At 36.8% G+C, this 20,804-nt stretch overlaps 1 protein-coding gene across 9 annotated transcripts in view; it reads left to right on the forward strand.

Moving 5' to 3' along the window:
- Positions 1-20,574, forward strand: part of EMSY (EMSY transcriptional repressor, BRCA2 interacting) — a gene marked incomplete at both ends in the record, with an annotated part of 71,197 nt that extends 50,623 nt beyond the window's left edge. For 4 of the 9 annotated variants that reach the window (XM_084236739.1, XM_084236742.1, XM_084236743.1 and 1 more), the window contains 7 exons: positions 566-764; positions 7,215-7,379; positions 9,081-9,236; positions 12,514-12,665; positions 14,578-15,141; positions 16,109-16,609; positions 20,380-20,574. In XM_084236739.1, coding sequence (XP_084092865.1) covers positions 566-764; positions 7,215-7,379; positions 9,081-9,236; positions 12,514-12,665; positions 14,578-15,141; positions 16,109-16,609; positions 20,380-20,574 — 1,932 coding nt within the window. Of the gene's footprint in view, positions 1-565; positions 765-7,214; positions 7,380-9,080; positions 9,237-10,247; positions 10,294-12,513; positions 12,666-14,577; positions 15,142-16,108; positions 16,610-20,379 lie in introns of all 9 variants that reach the window. The other 5 variants (XM_084236745.1, XM_084236738.1, XM_084236740.1 and 2 more) reach the window with 3 other exon arrangements.
- Positions 20,575-20,804: the final 230 nt, after the last annotated feature.

The raw sequence follows: 20,804 nt of genomic DNA on the forward strand, positions 1-20,804 counted from the left end.
CATGTTGCTTCTAATACTATCTAAATCATTGTTCCTTTGGGGAGTTCTTTAAAGATTACTTAGGTCCCAGGCAAGTCAACTTTGTTCAGGTATCTCAGTTAGAAATTTCATTTGGTTACTAATGAAAAGAAACCTGAAGAACAGTGGCTTAAAAAAATGGGTTTTATTTTTATTATGGTAATATAAGTTCTGAAGGAGGATTTCTAAACTGTTATTGTGGCTCAGAATTCCTCCTTGTGTCTTTCTGTTCTGTCATCCTTCGCTTATGACTGCCGTTCTATTATATAGTGTACTGATTTTAAAATGACTCCTTAAGGCACTCTAGACAAGAAAAAACAGGGGTGAAGACTCTTGTCAGAGTCATGGTTTTAGCACTTAGAACATTGTATTTGCCTTGATTATAATTTGTTCATAGCTTGACTTTGATGAACAATGCTGTGCCCAAAGCACAATAAATGTACAGAATGCTGTTTCCCATGTCAGAAAAATACCCGTTTATAACCTAAAAGTTTAGCTTTTTAAATGGTGCTTCTTATAAATGGGGATAATTCTGCTTTTCCTCCAGGTTCTTATAAAACCCAAACCAGTGACATTTCAAGCCACAGTTGTTAGTGAACAAACAAGGCAGCTTGTCACAGAAACATTACAACAAGCATCCAGGGTGGCGGAGGCTGGTAATTCATCAATTCAGGAGGGAAAAGAAGAACCACAGAATTATACAGATAGTAGTTCCTCTTCCGCAGAGTCTTCCCAAAGTTCCCAAGGTAAGATTCATTTTCTTCTGATTTATTTAATTAATGCTGACATAGTAGAAGTTGCATCTAGGGAATTCAGACAAACATGTATGCTTTGATTTGTCGATTCTTTTTATTTTCTTGTGTTTGAAGAAAGCTTTAGTGAACTAACATTTTATTTTTGGTAATGCTTACCATTCTTTTCTGCATGCTATATATGGTCCTCACTTAATAGGTAAACTTTAGAGGATGGTTTTGACAGGTAGGTATTATAAAATTGTTTAGAGCTGTGATCCCTCCTGTTTCTTTTTGGGTAAGTAGGTGAATTATGCAAGAAAGTAAACATACCTTTTGAAATGGTTGTTGCTGAATCTTGAGAAAGACTCAGGTAGCCAGGGGTAGGCTGTAAGTGGGCTATAAATAGAATGACCAAGGGTCTCCCTGGTGTCTAAGGGTTGAGTCTCAGCATGCCATCATCGCTACAGCCTGAGTTTAATTCCTGGCTAGGGCACTAACTCACATTTGGCACAGCACACCTCGCCTGCCTCTCTCACTGCTCCCCTTAGCAGTGTATTTTAGTAAGTCCACCTGTTCTTTTCCCCACTGTCTCTGGAGAATCCTCTCACCCCAACCCCCACACCTCTGGCCTACACCCCAGTTCTTCTATGTAAAAAAAAAAAAAAAAAAAAGTGTGACCATACGTTGCAGTTTGCACAGAACAAGTCCTAGTTTATGTCTGCGTATGTCAAGCATAATCATTAATAGTGCCCTCTTTCACTCTCAGTGGCATCCCAGTTAGATGTTAATTGTATGGTTGAGCTAATTACAAAGCAGGACTTATGAAGCTAGTGTTTTGTTAATTGTGCTGTTCCAAAAGAAGTCTCTTAAAATAAAGCTTTGAGACTTAACATATTTAATGCTAATGTCTATTAGTTACCTTACCCACCCTTATTGTTAGGTGATATATCTATGCCTTTGCTTATATACTCTGTGCATCTAGACAAAGCATTTTGTCTACCCTTAGTCATTTCCCCTTGATTCCATTCTCTCCTACCCTCCTCATTATTCTGTCTGGAGGGCTTTCTTAGCACCTTAACTTTTCTAATACAGATTTTTTATATTTTACAAATACTTGATTATTTCAACTTTTCAGTGGAGTCACCCCAGGTTAGTCTTAACATGGTTCAAATTACTGATTTTTCCATTAATTCAATTTGACAATACTCTATACTAAGTATTGTGTTAGAAACTATAAAGTTTGCATACATAAAGTACAGTTCTTGTCCTCTAGCAGCTTAAAATCTAGAATAGGGGGTTTAAAAAATAACAGATACAACTACAGTATAAGAATTTTTTAGCAACAAACCAAAAGAAAAAAAAAAAAAAAAGCCAAAGGCTGAAAGTTTATATTCCAGGGAGAGTAGATGAAAAAGCTTCATGAGGAGGTAGCATTTGAAATGGTCTTGAAAACTTATCACTTAAAAATAAATTGAATATTGATTTTAATACTCAGTTTAGAAAGTAGTGTTTTTTAGTATATTATAGTAATTTTTTTAGTTAATATACTGAGATTTACTTTAGCATTTTATATTGATTATGAATGAGTTTATCTGCAAGTTATAGTGGAGTGGTGCTTATTATCTAATCATTTCTTTTGGACATATTGAATATTTATAGATTCCATTTGTATTTCAGCACATCAGCTGCTTTTTCCTCCTTTGTTTTTAAGTCTACAGTTCCTTAAGTATGCTAGCCTTGTATTCCCCCTTGAGAATTATTTTCATAGAGCGCAGGTAAATGTTTAGCCTAAGATCACACTGGTTTTCCAAGTACGTGAGGGTCATATCTACTGGGAATGTAAACACTACCTAACAGTCCTTAGCCCTTAATTACTTAACATCTTGTAGGTCTATATTTCTTAAGGACTATGCTCTTTATAACTAAAATACTATTATGAAACCAAGAGATTTACTATTACAGTATTATAATTTATAGGCTTTTCAAATGTCATAAACTGTTACTGTCCTTATAATCCTTTCTCTCCCACCCCATATATCGTCTAATTCAGGATCATGCATTGATTGCATTTAATTGTCACGGGTCTTTAATTTTAACTTGGATTTGTCCCTTAGCCTTTCTTTATATTTCCTGACTGACATTTTTGAAGACTGTAAATAATTTAGTTTGCATAATATACTTCATTTTGGTTTTATCTGATGTATTCTCATGATTGGATTTAGCAGGAATTCCACAGATGTGATTTTGTGTCCTTAGTTTTAGCAGGGAGCACATGATGTCAGTTTGTCCCAGTATTGATGGTATTAATGTTAACCACTTGATTAAGGTGATATCCTCCCATTTTTAAAAAAATTTTGAAGTTAGCATATTTTGCTTTTAGACAAATAGTAGTATGTAGGGAGACTTTGAGACTATATAAATATCATGTTTCTCATAAAACATTCATCTACTAGTTTTAGTATCCATTGATGATTTTCTAACATCTTTATGTATATTTAATATTAGACATTCTACTATAAGAAAGAATCAGCCTTTTCTTGCCTTCATATTCATTTTCTGGCAATTTTCCTTTTACACAAGTCATGGAATAAAGTATCTTTTATACCAACAGGATTTCTTGATTCTATTTGTTACTTCTAAACTTTTCCCTGCCATACCTGATCCCTAAAGTGAAGCAGTTTAGGTCTTATACTTAATTCTGGAATTGTCTCCTCACAGGTTAGAATTGAGACTTCTGCCTTCACTTCGTTGTAACACCCTGGGAGAGTTCATCATTCCTTTTACACTCTGCTTTCAGAATTGTATTACTAGCTTATTTTATTACTGATCATTTTATTTTGTAGTTTTTGTTAGTTTATTATAATTGTCTTCTACTAGGCTACTAGCTTCTCAAGGGCAAAGATCATATTCATCTCTATATAAGCACTAAGTAGGCAGTTAGTAAAAATTTCCCTGAACAAAGAGTAAAATAACCATTAATAACTGTGGTTGGTTAAGCTATTATGCTTAAGCATAAGCTTTATAAGGTCTTTTTTTGTTTTTGTTTTTGTTTTTTTTTTTTGCCTAAGTCCAAAATACCGTTTCCTTTTTGGAATTCCCCCTAACCTTGTGGGTAGGCCTTTTAAGTATTAATAGACAACTAGGTGACCAAACCTAATGGATCGAAACCTACTTGCCTAGTCACTTACTGAAAACTGGGCCATATACCTTTCACAACTTCTGAGCTTTCCTTCTTAATTGGCTCTTCTTTTTTCCTTTATTACTTTGGAGTATATAGCCTTTTGGGTTCCAGATTTATTTTAAAAAGTAAAACATCGGGCTTTACTTATGTTCTGTTTATTTCCAAAACACTGTAAGGTGGATTAGATAGAATACAGTATTATGTGAGTAAAATGGAAGAGAACAAGGAGACAAAACCTAGGGTAAGGAATTAAGTTGGAGGATGGCATGAAGTGAATAAAAAAATGCACCCTGAAAAGACATTGCTGTAGGTAGACCGCATACAGTTTCTAGGACAATTTTCTTGAAGCTTCATTGTCTTAGTAGGTCATGGTGCAGGTGGAGAATAAATTCAAGTTAGGCAAAACATAATTTTTGCAGAACTTTGCAGAATCATTTAGGCTAATATATTGTGAAAAATGAAGATAGAGAATAGGCTCCCTGTCTCTTTTGACCTGTAACCCTTCTTTTGCAAAACATCTTAAACTAGTGCTATAGAATGTTTTTGAACGATGCTGTCTAGGTAGTTAAATATAGTAAAGACTTGGGGATTTGTGATAGTACTTCAGAGGGAGGGTATAGAAAAGATACAGATATCTTGAATTTATTCAGAAGAGATGATTTAGAAGGGTAAGGTGTCTGGAAATCATTTTATATGAGAAATGGTTGGTGGAGACAAGAGAAGAGAAGATGAAGCTTGGATTGAGGGAACATCGAAGCTTTTGTCACTTAGCTTGACTATGGAGTAGAAGAGGGAAAAGAATTAGTCTTTATGAATGCTTGGATAGAAACTAGAATCATTAGATAGAAGTCACAGAAAGACCTGACTCTACTCCATATAAAACAATTTTATAATTGTCATAATAATGCAGCGATGAAAGGGAGGAAATAGTGAGTTCTCTGGTATTGGCATTTCTGGATTGGCAGGGATAGTGTGAAGATTTTAGCATAGAATTGACGATAGCGTTAAACAAACACCCTCTCTAGTGGAGAGAGATCTTAAGATTTTATGGAATTGTGCCATAGACCATTTATAGTAAACACATAGGAGTCATTCTTCTATGGTGATACCTGATTCTGCCTTTGGATATGTTAGAGTATGTATCTCTAGTAGGTGTCTAATAAATATGTGGGGAAAGCTGTCCTAGGGTTAGCAGGCTACCATCCTTGAAGAGAAAGGAAAGCCTACATACATACTGTATGCACACTACATAATTAAATTGTGTTTGTGAGATCATTCTCCTGGAGTATTAGTCATTGTACTATTTCACTCTCCATCAGACTTGATAGGCAGTAGATTTATCTAGTCTAAGCGTAAGCCAGCAGTACAGGGGAAGATCACTTAAAGAATGGTTTTTCACCTAAGTTCATGCTCTCATTCTGTGTCATGGCTTTCAGGACTGCTGCTTGCTATAACACTCTGATGGTCAGTTATTCTTTCTGAACATGGATAGAGTGAGCAGTCTCCCCAGTTCCTACTGAGGATGTTATTTGGAGTGATGTCTCTGTTAGGTGCTTCTCCCATATGGAAATTTGTTTTCCTCTTCTAGTCTCTTTCTGCCTTCTCTCTCTACGGTGCAATCCCTGTTTTCTTCAGGATATTCAATGTATCTTAACACAGTTAGGTTGCAGAGTCACTAAACAGAGACTACTTATACTATCATGAGAATTTCTTAAATTTGATAACCTAGGGTATATAAAAATAATGATTCTTTATATAGTCAGTTCTCTTAAGTTTAAATTCTATATAGCTACTTAGAATGAACAAAGAATAACTTATTTATTTCCCGTGGCATTTCACAGACATTGCAAGATAATGTCTGTCGATATTCTAGTTTTGGGGAATGTTTAATGGAAATTATACATACCTAATACGGCATTTATCCATTGGTTTTTTGGAGCGGGGGTAGAAATACAGTTTGTTAATGATAATTGAAAATTCTCAATCTATTGTGTTTTCACATTGTTTTACTTGGGAAAGACTGGTTTTGTTTTTTCATTTAAGAATTGTTCCTCCTACCCCAGCCTGTTTGGGCTTTTCAAAAATAGAGGGTTCATATGTTTATTTGTTCTGATTTTGTGGGCTGCATGAATTCTTTTCATTCTTCTATAATGCTTTCACTTACCATTCCAATTCAAAGCAGAATTTTACTTTCTACTTATTTGTTTTATTTGTCCTAAACATTTTATTTTGCCCCCAAATACAAAGCCTTATGTATATCTTTGTGTCCTTTCCACTATAACCTAAATTTGGGGATAGTGATCTTGCTTTTATAGCCCACAAAATTTCCTGTAGTATCTTAAAAAAGGAGTTTAGGAACTTAACAATAGATTAGTCCAACTTGTTTATTTTTAAATGGAAAACTCAGTAAATATTTTGTTGCTTGTTTTGATGTGCATTTTAGTATTCACGTGTATATGTGTATAGCATAAATATAATAAGCTTTAAATTAGGACTGTAATTTATTTTGAAATTAACAAAAAATCTCAAAATTGAAACTGTAATTCCATGACATTTTATTGTAATTCATAGATTATAAAGCTCTTTTACATATATTACTTCATTATATCCTCAGAAATCTTATAAGGTAGAAAGGTAATTTTATCATTGCCATTTTAGAAATAATGAAATCAAAACTCTAGGAATTAATTGATAATAATTGAAAGAGCTGGGACTGTAATCTAAGGTGTTGAACTGCAAATTATACATATCCTATTAATATCATTCCTCCTAGATCACTTATGTATTCTTGGTGGTGGTGGGCAGGATTTCCTTTATGTAATTTAACCATCCAATAAGTGTTGAATGCTCAGCTTGTAATCCACATTAGGTGCTTTGGGAAATATAAGACTCCTACAGCATTTTATTCTTATACACAAACATGCACCCACCTATAGAAATGCACATCTATTTGTTATGACAGTTATCACATGAATTGTAATTTGTCTTTTTACATGTCTGTCTCCCTGACCAGATTGTGTGCTTTCTGAGCATCCTGTGATTATTCTCTGAGCTCCTGTGTGTCGTCAATGCCAAATATATATTCTGGCAGTTTGTTGAATGAATGAATAAGTAAATATAAAACTGAAAGTCATTATGCCCTCTGGGGGCTTACAATCTTCTTGGGGAGATAAAGCATGGAGTTTACAATAAATATATAAAAAAACATTGCCTTTTTTTTTTTTAAAAGAGAAACTTTGTTTATAGGGTTTTTTTTTTTTTTTTTAACTGATATAAAACAGATTCCCAGCCTGTAGTTCATGTAATTGCTTCCCGGCGTCAGGATTGGTCAGAACATGAGATTGCAATGGAGACTAGCCCCACCATAATTTATCAGGATGTATCCAGTGAATCACAATCAGCTACTTCAACAATCAAAGCTCTGTTAGAACTCCAACAGACAACAGGTATGAATTCACATGCTCACCTGAATGAAGCATGTTTTCTCTAGAGATGGATTGTGCTAAAATACTACCACTGTTATGTTTTCTTTGTTATTATTTGAGCACATTTCCCCCCTCTGGAACTGTTTATAGTCTTTGGTGTAGTCTGTCTACTTGTCATTTGACTAGGTTGTGCATAGGATTATTGAAGGATCCATAAACTAGAATCAGTAGAAAGGAGAAAAGAAACAGAGTTCTTTTTTCTCTGTCTTCCTTTCTAAAATGAATAATCCTGTTGCCTTTTGTCATCAGGAAGGAGTAGTCTATCACTTCTGGGCACAAGGATAGATGCAGTACTGCCGTCCGTTCTGTTCAAGAATAGGAGACCAATTGAAGGGGCCCTGCCATCCTCCTTTATATTAGTGGGGCAGTTTTGAGATCAGAAAACACTATTAGTGGTCCTTGCTAGCATTCTTAATTTGTTTTAATTTTATCTTCGTTTTTTCTTTGTTTAATTTAACCACTTGAGCTTCCATGTAAAACTGTATTCATTTAACAAGAGTCTATAAGTATTTCTATTACTAAATATCTTCAGTAAATTCTAGGCAAAATCTATGTTCGTTGTAATGACTTTTCTATTACTATAGGTCAAAGATTGCCAGATATTTAAGGACCTTAGTGATGATGTCCTCCAACCCTTTCATTTTATGGCCAAGTAAACTAAAATGTAGAGAGGTAATCTGTTGATAATTGGCTAGTGGCAGAGAGAGAATCCATATCTTTTGGTTCAGTGTCTTTTACTTGTAGGGTAAATTTTATATATTTTATGGACTTGTTTTGCTTTCTTTGTGTAAATGCTTATTTTGATTTTGTCATACTTGATGGGAATAATCTGAATGATCATTCATTGAACTTAATTACTTGTTACTGTTTGTTGTAATTTCTACTCTGTACCACCCAAAGGATACTAGTATTTAATGTAATCCTTCAGTTAATCTTTCTATTGGTTTTATTTTTTGCCTTAGGCATTTCCTCAATTCCTTATCTTTGGCATGCAATGCCACTTCCATTAATACTTATAGAGGGTGGGGACCAAATGAATGGAATTTGTAGAAAAAATGATAGAAAGTAAATCTATTCAGGGAAACCATTCTTGATTCCAGACCACTCCATAAGACATTTTTACAGGAACAGAGAGGACTTTTTCTCCTGACCCTAGATGTTTTATTTTTTAGAATCATGTAAGACATTAGAATGTTTCTTTGGAAATTAATTTGATTTTTTTAGTAGAGCAAATTTAACAGGTTACAGTGTTGTGCTGGTCTGGATAAATGTGCCCTAGAACAGATCATGCTGTATACTACTTATTCACCCTTTGTTTTCAGGTTGAACTTGAGAAAACCAGGGACAACCTTAAGGAAGGGAAAAAAAATGGCCTGAAGGGAGTGTGTACAAAAGAAACAGACGCAGTTGTTTGGCCTAGTAGTAATAGGATTTTATTATGACTGCGTATGAGTCCTTCTTGCTAGGCTGTTGGGTATGGCTGCACAAATTGTGTACTCTGTTGCCATACATAGTAGTCTGCTTTTTTCTTTTCAACTCACTGTCTCCTTAGACACTGCCAGTGTGTTACCCCAGAGTCTGGTTCATTATTCCCATGGACAACTCTGGTCTTGGTACTTGTTTGTAATAAAAGTTAACTTTTCCCCTGACTTTTTTATGCAGTAAAGGAAAAATTGGAATCTAAACCAAGACAACCCACTATTGACTTGAGTCAAATGGCAGTGCCTATTCAGATGACCCAGGAAAAGAGACATTCTCCTGAGAGTCCATCCATTGCTGTGGTAGAGTCAGAACTAGTTGCTGAATACATCACTACTGGTAGGTGTCCTCTTAAAATGTAGTTTTAAGGTAGGATAACTACCTTTCCGGATTTTGTGGGATGGTCTTTTGGGAAGGATATATTGCTTATATTTCTAGACCTTTTCCAGTTTGCTCTGAGAGTAAATTCATACTGTCCTTGAGATTTATCCTGCCTTTAACATATAGGGGGAAAAATAGGTTGTTACAAAGTTTGCAACTAACTTAAAACTGCAAATTGGCCATAACATGTTTATATAGGACAACAGTTGTAGAGAGAAAATAAAATATCCTACCTAAGAATAAAATTATTTTTATGCATCTGAATTTTTGTGTGTGTTTGTGGGAAAGAGAAGGTGGGTCAAAAGAGAAAGAAGGTATAAAATCCAGCCCTTTTTTAATGTAAAGAGAAAAATGTAGAAAGCATTAAATCCCTGTTAATACTTAGAAGTTTTGATGGAAAGCAAATTAGGTATTTAAAATGTGGTCTGGCAGCAAAACACTGATGAGATTTTTGGATGGCATATATAGAGAAGTAGAGTGGGAGTGGGAAGATAATATAGATTCTTTTTTTTATATTATATTATGACCACACCTGGAATATTGCTTTTGATTTTGGACACTTCATTACCTTGATATTTTAAATAGATCAGAGAGTAGTAATACGAATAATTACGGGTTAGGAGAGCTGACTTATGCAGTATGTAAGTTTTCTTTGGTAGGAATTAAAAGAAAACATAATGTTTCAAATGTTTGAAGGATATAAATACCAAAGCAGAAAAGTATTTCTTTGGTATCATTTTAAGAAATATTATTTAGACTGCTGGGTTAAAATTGCCAAAAGAGAAAAATCCATTTGAAGATTATGGAAGCCCTCTAGTGTCTGTCGTTAGAGATACTTAGCACAAAGCTAAATAAAGCACAGGACAGTAATTTGGGGAAGTCAGTATTAACCTCTAGGGCTATACTAGATTATCATTTGGTAAATAGATGGAAAGATCTATGATTTCTTCCCTTACTTATCCTTTTCAGAACGCACTGATGAGGGGACAGAGGTTGCTTTTCCCCTTCTAGGTAAGTGGTGTGCATCCATTTGTAGTATAATTGAAGGTAAAAGATAATTGTTTTGGTGGGGGGGAACCACTTAAATGGATGCGCTCTACTCTGATCTGGTAGAGGAAAGGTAAGCTCCACTCTGATAGGGAGCCAGATTTTCCTTTGCAGAACAGTAAAATTCTTCCTAGTAATGAGCAGTTGAAACTGGAAAAAAATGAGTTAAGAAATGTGACTGTTTTATGGTGTTAATAGTTAAGGTCACTTCAACTGTTTTCCAAAGGTTCACTCGGGAACTCCTTTCCTAATCTCCTCTCCTATTAGACTGAGCTGCAGTGAGCATTGTCTTTAACTTCAAAGCCCATTTATTGGCCCTGGCTTCTTGATTCATCCTGTAGAGATTCCTAACTCTCCTGCTCTCTAGGGAATTACTATGAAGAGAAGATTACTTTTAAATGGTTTACATTGATCTTCTATTAAACCCATTTCATTTCTAATAAAAAACTTAATGTAATAATAATGAAGATTACTATGGGCAGAAGTGTTCCATATAATATGATTACTTCATCAGAAATTATTTTTATTTCTTTTTACTTTTCAGATGTCATTTATTTCTGATAATGTGTCCATCAATAAGAACCTTCGTTAATCTGCTTAATTTTAGTATTAGTATCATATGTTTTTTTCCTCATGCATTTGTAAATGATTTCAGTAGTTGTTGTTCAGTTTGGTTGTGCATGTGTGGAAGATTTTATTAACACAGAATTTTAAATGTACATATAAAACATGCTAGAACATACAGTAATACACTGCAGAATATTTATGAAAGTACTGGCTGTAGTGCCTACAACTTTTATATCACATGTAGGCAAATATATGTCAACAATAGAAAAATTGTGTTTGGCTAGAATTTGTTATAAAAATCAATAAAGCTAGCCCTCCCTGGTGGAACAGGGGTTAAAGTCTCAGCACTATCACACTATTGCCAGCCACTGCGCATTAGTTTGATTCCCAGCCAGGGAGCTGACCCACATGGTGCAGCAGGCGTCTCCTGTCTTGCCCACTGCTCCCTTCAGCAGTGTATTTCCATCAGTCTGCCTGTTCTGCTCCCCACTCTGTCTCTGGTGAATCCTCTCACCCCTCTGCACCTCCTTAGCTAATTTTACAGGTTTTACTGTCTGCTTTAAAAAAGTTAAAGCTCTGTGGAAGAGGAAGTGGTGACTGTTTATACTGTTGAAAAAGTTGAAATTGAGAGTGGTACACGATAACAGATTGGCACCGATGTAGATGTGTAGTTTGCATCTTTGTATTTGTCACTACAAGTGTAGTTTACTCCATGGGACCTTTGTAGCAAGAAAATAAAAAGTGGAGTTGTTTCCGACAGTCTACTCCCATCTATTTGTGTCAGATGAGCTAAATTTAAGAAGATAAAGAACACTGATTTTTCTATTCTTTTTTGCCCTTATATTTTAGCACTTTACAATTTAAGATTGAAGTAATCAATCTAGATTGATTACCTCATTTTGTCCTCTTTTAGGTAGAAACAAATGTTTATTATCCCATTTAAAAAAAAAATCAAACAAAATTAAACCTCTGAGTGGTTAAATGACCTCTTCAAATTTACACAGCTGGTTGATGGCAGAGTGGGACAGAATCCAGGTGTGACTCTCGGCCCAGTTCTCTTTCTGCAGTTTTATGTAGGCCTCTGGACATTTTTAGATTTAGGAATTAAGGTTGTGAGACCATGTCACTTCATATAAAGGAACAAGTGCTTCAGGTTTTGAATTATTGCATTTGGAACTGGAATCGTTAGAATAAAGAATTTGTATTGTCTCACTATCCTTAAAATTATTAGTCTGGGATTTGATTATAGAAACTGATTATTGTTTTATTACCTTAGTAGGGAAAATGAGTCTGACTCACCGGAGCATTTAACTTGGCAGATTTTGTTCCTCCTTTGTGATAATAGTTTTCACAGTGCTTCCACATACATTTCTCATCTCATATTTATAATAGCCTATTATTCCCATTTTACAGATGAGGACACAGAGTCTCAAAGAAGATAAGTAACTTTCTCAAAGTCACACAGCTCATAGATGGACAGACTCTGGTCTTCTACCTCCTAGTTTATATTACCATACTTTCTCTCTGTGATGCAATCTCATAGACATTTGTTTAAAATAACTACTGGTTACAGATGCTGTGGTGATTTCTGGAGAAATATCATCACCTCCTCTATTTTCAGTCAGCCATCGCTCCCAGCCCCAACAGCCCTCCCAGCCCCAGAGGACCCTCCTCCAGCATGTGGCTCAGTCACAGACTGCGACACAGACTTCTGTGGTGGTGAAGTCCATCCCTGCGTCTTCCCCTGGAGCCATCACCCACATTATGCAGCAGGTTGTATCTCTTCTCTTCCTATTCCCTGTTACTGCTTTCTTCCTGAAGAAGGATCAGTTTCGTGTCTTATTATAAAAGGGCAAATAACTGAACTGAAGAATTTGTAGTTCCTTTGCAAGGATTGAGTAGAGGAAATTAATTGAGAGTCTTAACACTAGGAAATAACTAAGCAATGCTATTCTTAGCTCTTACCATTTCAAAAGGTAGGGCCATCTAGATGAATCTGTGACACTGAATTGGTTACTGTTTCTATGTTACTATTATGGAAGAATTTATCACTGAAGTAAGATTTTTCAGATGAAATAGAAGTTAGTTTGTTTAGCTGTTGATGGATTTTTTTTTTTTTTGGCTTGCTTTACTTTTTGCTTTTATAATGAATTCTCATGAGATAAATATATATAAATAAATATATATAAATATATATTTGACTCATTTTACTATATGTGACCAATTAAGGAGGAAGAGACTCAACAGAAAGGAGAATGAACTAATATAAAACAAGATCTGGTACAAAGAGTAATGAGGAAAAGAAAAAATATGTTGATAAGTTGATTTTTTTGACAGACACTTTGCTTTGAGCTTTAAGTACATTAACTTGTTTAATTCTCACTATGACCCTGAAGGTGAGTGTATTATAGCTCTCACAAATGAGGAAACGCATACTTACAAAAGTTAAGTAGCTTACCGCTGGCTGGCAGAACCAGGATTTAAACCTAGAGCATCCTGCCTCTGTTATAAAATGATATCATAGATACCATATTCAAGCATGACTTATAATTAGTAGTCACATAAATCACCACCATTCAAGTGGTAGCTGTTGACCCTAATTCTAGGGAAACTACCTGAAAGACAATGAATATATTGTAGAATTAAAAACCTGTATGTGTAAGGTCATTATGAGATAGGGGAAGGTTTCAACCAAATCTCAACCTTCTACATTTAGAGTAGAGATGCAGCATATGACAAGGCAGGTAAGGATGGGTTTGGAGTGACTCTTGTGTCACTAAGGGAAGCCAGATGGCCAGAAGTTTTGCTGGTTGTCAGAGCTAGTCCTGGAGTCTTGGCCTCACCTGATGGTCCTGACATTGACCTTCTCAACTCACCTAGAGAGGTCAGACAGGCTGGCCCCGACCATGTCACCCGAGGCTGCTGCCTCCTCCCTGCACTGTTCTATCTGACACTGGCGAGGCAGTCTCTCTGTCCGCTCACGTGTGCGCTCTTGTTCCCTCCTCAGTCTCCTGCCCTCCTGTGAGCCGGATCTCTGGGAAGGTGTTGCCTGGTGGGCCTGGAATCTGAACAAGGGGGCGAGGAGGGCTAGTGTAGAGGGTTGTCCACAGCCCTTGGTGAATTCTGCCGAACCCTCCCCATCCAAGCAGAGAGGCCCTTTGCGGGGACGGGGATGGGCACATCCCTCGGGCAACCACTCGCACCTTCCGGAGCACGCTGGATGTGCACATGGCCCAAGTGGGCTTGTCTGGCTTTCCTCTGAGTCCCTCACTCCACGGGTGCTGTATCCTTTCTCTCGCTGGGTTAACATCTCTTCCAGGCTGGAAAGGTGACCAAAGGTGTTTCCTGAGCCAGAGGGCCTTTTCTTCTCTCTCATGTTGGGTAGTGCTTGCAGGGTAATCTTAATCACTCTTTCCTGTAAGTTCTGGGTTACCTAAGAATTTTCTTTTAGAAAGCAGCTAGACCAGTTTTGGTAGCCATTTAATGTCTAAGAGTTAAAATTGCTCAGTTTTAATCTGATGCCCCCTTTAGATTGGCAACCTTAAGATTTCTTGTGTTTTTTTAGTTTATTCCTTCTGAAAGTTTTTGAAAGAATCTCATAATCAAGTCTTCTGTGGTTTGAGGAATATGTAGCAATGTAGGCATTTTTCTTATTTCATTCTTACTTTGTGCCTTTTTTACTTAGGCTTTAAGCAGTCACACTGCTTTTACCAAACACAGCGAGGAACTTGGAACTGAGGAGGGCGAGGTTGAAGAGATGGACACTTTAGACCCTCAGACAGGTCTGTTTTACCGATCTGCCCTGACTCAGTCACAGTCAGCTAAACAGCAGAAACTTAGCCAGCCCCAGCTGGAACAGACTCAGCTGCAAGTGAAAACTCTGCAGTGCTTCCAGACTAAACAGAAGCAGACCATCCACCTGCAGGCAGACCAGCTCCAGCACAAACTCCCGCAAATGCCCCAGCTTTCCATCAGGCATCAAAAACTCACCCCTCTCCAGCAAGAACAAGCACAGCCCAAGCCAGATGTACAGCACACACAGCATCCCATGGTGGCCAAAGACAGGCAGCTTCCTACCTTAATGGCACAGCCCCCACAAACTGTAGTACAGGTGCTTGCAGTGAAAACCACGCAGCAGCTCCCTAAACTGCAGCAGGCTCCGAACCAACCAAAAATCTACGTGCAACCCCAAACCCCCCAAAGCCAAATGCCGCTGCCAGCCTCGTCAGAGAAACAGCCGGTGAGCCAGGTAACGGAATATTGATAGCATGCAAAGTTAAACTCTGTTCACGGAAAATATGAGAACATCACGGCCCTATTGTGATTAGCAGTGCTTTCTCCTGGCAAGAGGATACTCAAAAACCTTATTACGCTGATATTACTTTGCCCCATCAGAAGGTTGACATTAGGGAAGAAATGCACGCATTATATATAGGAAGAAAAAAAAAGCATAGCACTCAGAACTTGATTTTCCAGATAGTTTTTAATGAAATCACTTCAGCATTGACCAACAGTGCATAGAGGCTGTATTCCTAAATTATTTTTATTTTTTAGATAAAAATATTTCCATGCTTGTAGACTCTTTTCTGTTGCAATAATGCTAAGTAAACTACAGTCTTTTAAGGAACTTCATTGAACATTTTCCTTTGTAGTTTACATCATTACCACCTAGTTAATAACTTTATCTTTTAGATTTATCTTATAGATTACAGAGGAATTATCTGTGGATATTCAAAAGAAATTATATTAAGGAAAATCAGTGGCTTTGGAGTGATATATATGTGTGTATGTGTATATTATAAATCCATATAGAATACGTTTGTGTAAATGTAATTTGAAGCAAAAGATCGGAAAAAAATCCTGCTTCTTTTTATTTTCAAAAGCCGAAGATTATATGAAATAATTGAGACAGCTTGGAAGTGTACTGTGTGGGGATATAAACCCCAAAGGAAAAACAAGGCTGCTGTGACTTTTTTTTTTCTTTACTGCTATGAACCTTGGCTGAACAAGGGTTCTTTCAACCCCTCCTCTTTCCCTAGATTCCTTAGAAGTAGCCAGATACTTTCCCATCCAGCCTCCTTATTAAACACCAAGCTTCAAAATGTCTTCCTAGTATACCGCACGAATGTTTCTTTTGCCATATTGTCTGGGGTGTTTGATAGGTTTTTTTTCAAAGAGATGTAGCTGTAACACACACAACCCCAATTTGTTTTCAGGTGGAGCAACCAATTATAACCCAAGGATCCTCTGTTACAAAGATAACTTTTGAGGGGCGCCAGCCTCCCACAGTTACAAAGATAACTGGTGGCAGTTCTGTGCCTAAGCTGACATCACCAGTTACAAGCATATCTCCCATTCAGGCCTCTGAGAAGACAGCAGTGTCAGACATTTTGAAAATGTCTTTGATGGAAGCTCAGATTGATACAAATGTAGAGCATATGGTAGTGGATCCCCCAAAGAAGGCTCTTGCCACTAGTATGCTCACTGGTGAAGCAGGATCAGTATCTTCCACTCACGTGGTGGTGACAGGGATGGCGAATTCCACTCCCCAGCAACAGAAATGTAGAGAGTCCTGTGCAAGTCCATCTGCTGTTGGTCCTCCCCTAACGACAAGGAAAATCGATGCTACAGGAGTGTCTACAGCAGGCCAGTTCATGCGTATTCAGAATGTAGGCCAAAAGAAAGCAGAAGAGAGCCCAGCAGAAATTATCATCCAGGTAAGAATTAGAAGGGAAATGAGAAATCTTGGGCATCTGGGGGGTTTGATATATCTTGGGGTGTCATAGGAAGAGTTAAGCCAACAGGGCAAAAAGACAGAGATTCTATCTTTGAGCTGCATTTGACAAATTTGCTTTAGGACCTAATACAAATATATGAATTTATGTTTTTTTCCTGCAAGAGAGTTCTAGAAATTGATGTTATATGTTGACATATAGCATACTTTAGAGGCAATCAGGTATCCCAAGTCCATTTGTCAACTTGATTTATAGATTCAAGTCATACTTGTCAGTGTTAATGTAGTAAGTCAACCCAAAAGATTGGTAAATTCCTGGAGGCAAACTATGGGCTCCCCAGTCTGTGTTCAGAAACTCTTGGGATATAACTGGATTGCACGTCTATGTCAATTTCAGGGACCCTTTCCTTGGAAAAACATACTTCTTGATCTTGATCCAGATTTATGGTTTTCAGCACAATAAAACCTTAATTAACTGAAATGTCAGGAGAAACATGTTGTAAAAGAATGTTTCTAAGTAATTTACTTTTATATCTAACTTGGGATTAACCATAAAGCTTTTGCTTTTTATTTCAATCATGGTTACTGAAAAATCCTGTTATGATTACTGTCCTGCCTAGGTGATACAGGCTAGTGAACATAAGGACTATTCATTGAGAGTGGTTCTACCTCTGCTTCACATTCCCTTCATTCTAAAACTCATCTGTTGTCATGGATAATAGATCCAGAACATTGAATCACTGAGTCTAGACTAGCCCTTAGAAGTTGTGTTTTATTTCCCTCTCTCCTTGCAGGGTATCAGGATGTTTTCGTGACATTTATCATTTTTTTGTTAAATTTATATATGACTTAGAAGGTATCAGAACAGCACATTTTAGTTAATTGAGAATGTAGATTTATTGAAATGTGGATAGTTTAGAATTTATCACAGATTCTCATATTGTGTGACTTAGAAGTATCTGTGATAAATCCCTTTCCCATGATGCCAAATTATAAGAGAATGCAAATTGACTAATTTTAATCAAATAACATAAGTTGGGGGGAATGCTTGAAGCCAAGTAGAAATGACCATTGAATTATTTAAATAATGTATATCTCCCTGTAAAAACAAGTGTTAGTGAATGAAAAAATCCTTGACAAAGGGATTTGTTATGTTGTTCTCCCTGCTAAAGACGGTAGGATATGGGAGAAAAGGCTTCCTGGCTTTGACATGCACAGTGCAACCTTGGACAAGTCTACTTAACCTCAGTGTTGCCTTAGTTTCCTCATCAGTAAAATGAGAATAAGGAATGCCTGCTTTACATGATTGATGTAGGATTAGAAAAAATTGAGATGAAGCACCTAGCACAGTACCTGGCTCAGAGTGATTGCTGAATGAATACATGGTAGTTAGTACTGTTTTTACTATAATTACTGTAACTCCTGGGGGTTACATTGGTATGCTCACTGAATTGAAAATCATTTTGGTTGACTTGGGTTATTGGAAAAGTCATGATGCATTTTTGCATAGAAAACAAAAAAAATATGCTATGACTTTTCTGGCAACCCAATATTTTCTGTAGTTTATGAACAGGGTTGAAAATATAATTTGTTTCATGTATCAAGCATGATAACTGGTGAGTAGGTTTCATCATGGACCTTGTGCTAGGTTGTTGCTATGTCAGGGATGGGTAACACACTAGTGAAGAACCAAGCTTTTGGAGTCAGAAATACCTACATTTGAATATTGCCTGTACTCCTTGCCAACATTGTGGCTTTGAGCAAGAGAGTAACTCTGTGGCCCAGTTTCATTGCCTATGAAGTGGAAATGGTAACATGTACTTCCCAAGGTGGTTTTAAAAATTAAGTAAGAAAATGTATATAAACCAGCTGGTCAGGTATTTGGTTCAAAGTACTACTCAGAGATAGCTTATGTTGTTACAATCATCATTAATATATTGTTAGAACATTTTCAGATCTCATTTGTTATGCTTAGCTTTGACCTAAAGTAAATTTTACTGATTGAGTAGAATATGTATGGGAATGTGTTGAGAAGTGTCCAGAGTGCTTGGATTCCTTGAAAGATGTCTAAAAAGTCAGAATGTTGATACTTAATGCTCTGAATGAAAAGCATTGTTCTTTGTAGACAAGTATCTGTTTCGTTTATTCATTCATTCATTCCACATAAATTATTTAACCTCTGTGTTCTAGGCACTGTGCTGGGAGCTGCAGGTAGAGGAGTAAATAAGATGAATATATATTCTTTGCCGAAGGTGGGATTCATAGACTTTAAGAAACACGGGGATCTTTAGAACTTGTCTTCTCCAACGAACTTACTTTACACAAAATTAAATTAAGACTCCAGGAAGTGAAGTGACTTACAGTGGTCCATAGCAAGTCAGACCCAGAGGTGAACTAAAATCTAGGTCTCCACACATCCCACCCGAGACTTTCTCATAGTGATCAGCTATGGGGGATGGGGAGAAGCACACAAACAAAAAACTCCACTGCCCCAGAATCAATGCCTTAAACATCTTGCTGTATTTTCTTGAAAGTGTTAAATTTACATCTTTCCCCTCCCAGTAGAAGGTTGTCCCGGTAGAAGGTACATTTACAAAATGCTGATATTCAGCTTTGCTCTGGAGTTTTTAACGTTAAAGATACTCATTTGACAAATGTTTATGGAGCATCTGTTCATGCTCTGGACATCTAGTAATAAAATAAAAAATAGTCTAGAGTTCTGCGGTAGTCCATGTTCTTATGGAGCCTACATTCTAAGGATGAGAAACAATTTAATAAGGAGATGGTAAAAGCAGCGACGAACATGTAAGTGAACGTAACAGCGGTGGAGGGATGGGCTCCGCCCAGTCATCTGGTTTCTTGACGATGACACTCTAAGCATTTGGACTAAAACACAAATGATGGGATGGAACCAGCTATGCGAAGGTTTGTTTTCTAGGAAGAAGGGAGGAACTAGTGCAAAGACCCTCAAGTAGAAGTTTGACATAAAGCTGAAGCCATGGTAAGAGTTGGGTTTTATATATAGCAAGTAGAGTAGGAAATAATTGCAGCTTTAAATAGGGGTATGATATGAACTGATGTACTTTTTAAAAAGATAAAGATGAGAAAAAAGAATCGGACAAGGCAGTATGGTTACCATATCTATTTATTTACTGGTATTATTTCATTTAAAAAACAGTCTTTTCTACTCTTATTTTCATTATAGATTGTTTCTTTGTGACCCAAACAAATAATTTCCCCTTTGACAACCAGAGGCTTACCAAAATGCTGAAAATACACTGTGGTGTATTTTACACTATGGTGCAAATTAATCATTCATCTTCAGATAATAATGAACAAAATTTGACAACATTTACATTTAAATTGGCTTAATGATCAATCAAAAATATCTTCCAAAGTCTGTCTCTTGAATTAGGCATGGACTTCACATAACCTCCTTTGTTAGTAGTGGTGCCATCTAGGAGTAGAACCGTGAGTTTTAGTTGTGTAAGACTTAAATTTGAGTCCTGCTATTAATCCTGACTGTCCATGCGACCTTCATAAGTCACTTACTCAGTTTCCTCATTTTAAAATGAAAGTAATGTTTTCCTTTAATGTTATGGGGATTTAGTAGAACATTACGTGAAAGTACCTAGCACAGTGCCTGGTGTATAGTAGCTCTCAGTGTTCTTTTTCCTTCCTTAGCGCGTTTGGGGACACCCTTCTGTTGCCTTTCCTTACCATAAAGTGTCTCTCCTGTGTCTTATCTTCCAGGCCATTCCCCAGTATGCTATTCCTTGTCACTCCAGCTCCAATGTGGTAGTAGAGCCCAGCGGGCTTCTTGAGCTAAACAACTTCACCAGTCAGCAGTTGGATGATGATGAGACAACAATGGAGCAGGACATAGACAGTAGCACAGAGGATGGAACTGAGCCCAGCCCTTCTCAGAGTTCTGCTGAACGGTCCTAGTATTTTGGACGCAGGAGTGCACTTTAAAACCTACTTGATTACCAAGTGTCCAGGGAAGCCCTTGTATTTTGATGTATAAAGAGAGCACTTTGCCCATGCTAAGGCTGTGGACCCCAAAACAGCAGTGTTTCAGCAAGATTTGCTGCAGGAGCAGCATTTTAAAACAAGAAAACTCACAGGGGAATGTACTTTTATAAAAAAAGAAGAAAAAGACAAAAAAAAAAAGATGC

This window comes from Talpa europaea (assembly GCF_964194135.1).
Source record: "Talpa europaea genome assembly, chromosome: 1".
NCBI classification, from domain to species: Eukaryota; Metazoa; Chordata; class Mammalia; order Eulipotyphla; family Talpidae; genus Talpa; species Talpa europaea.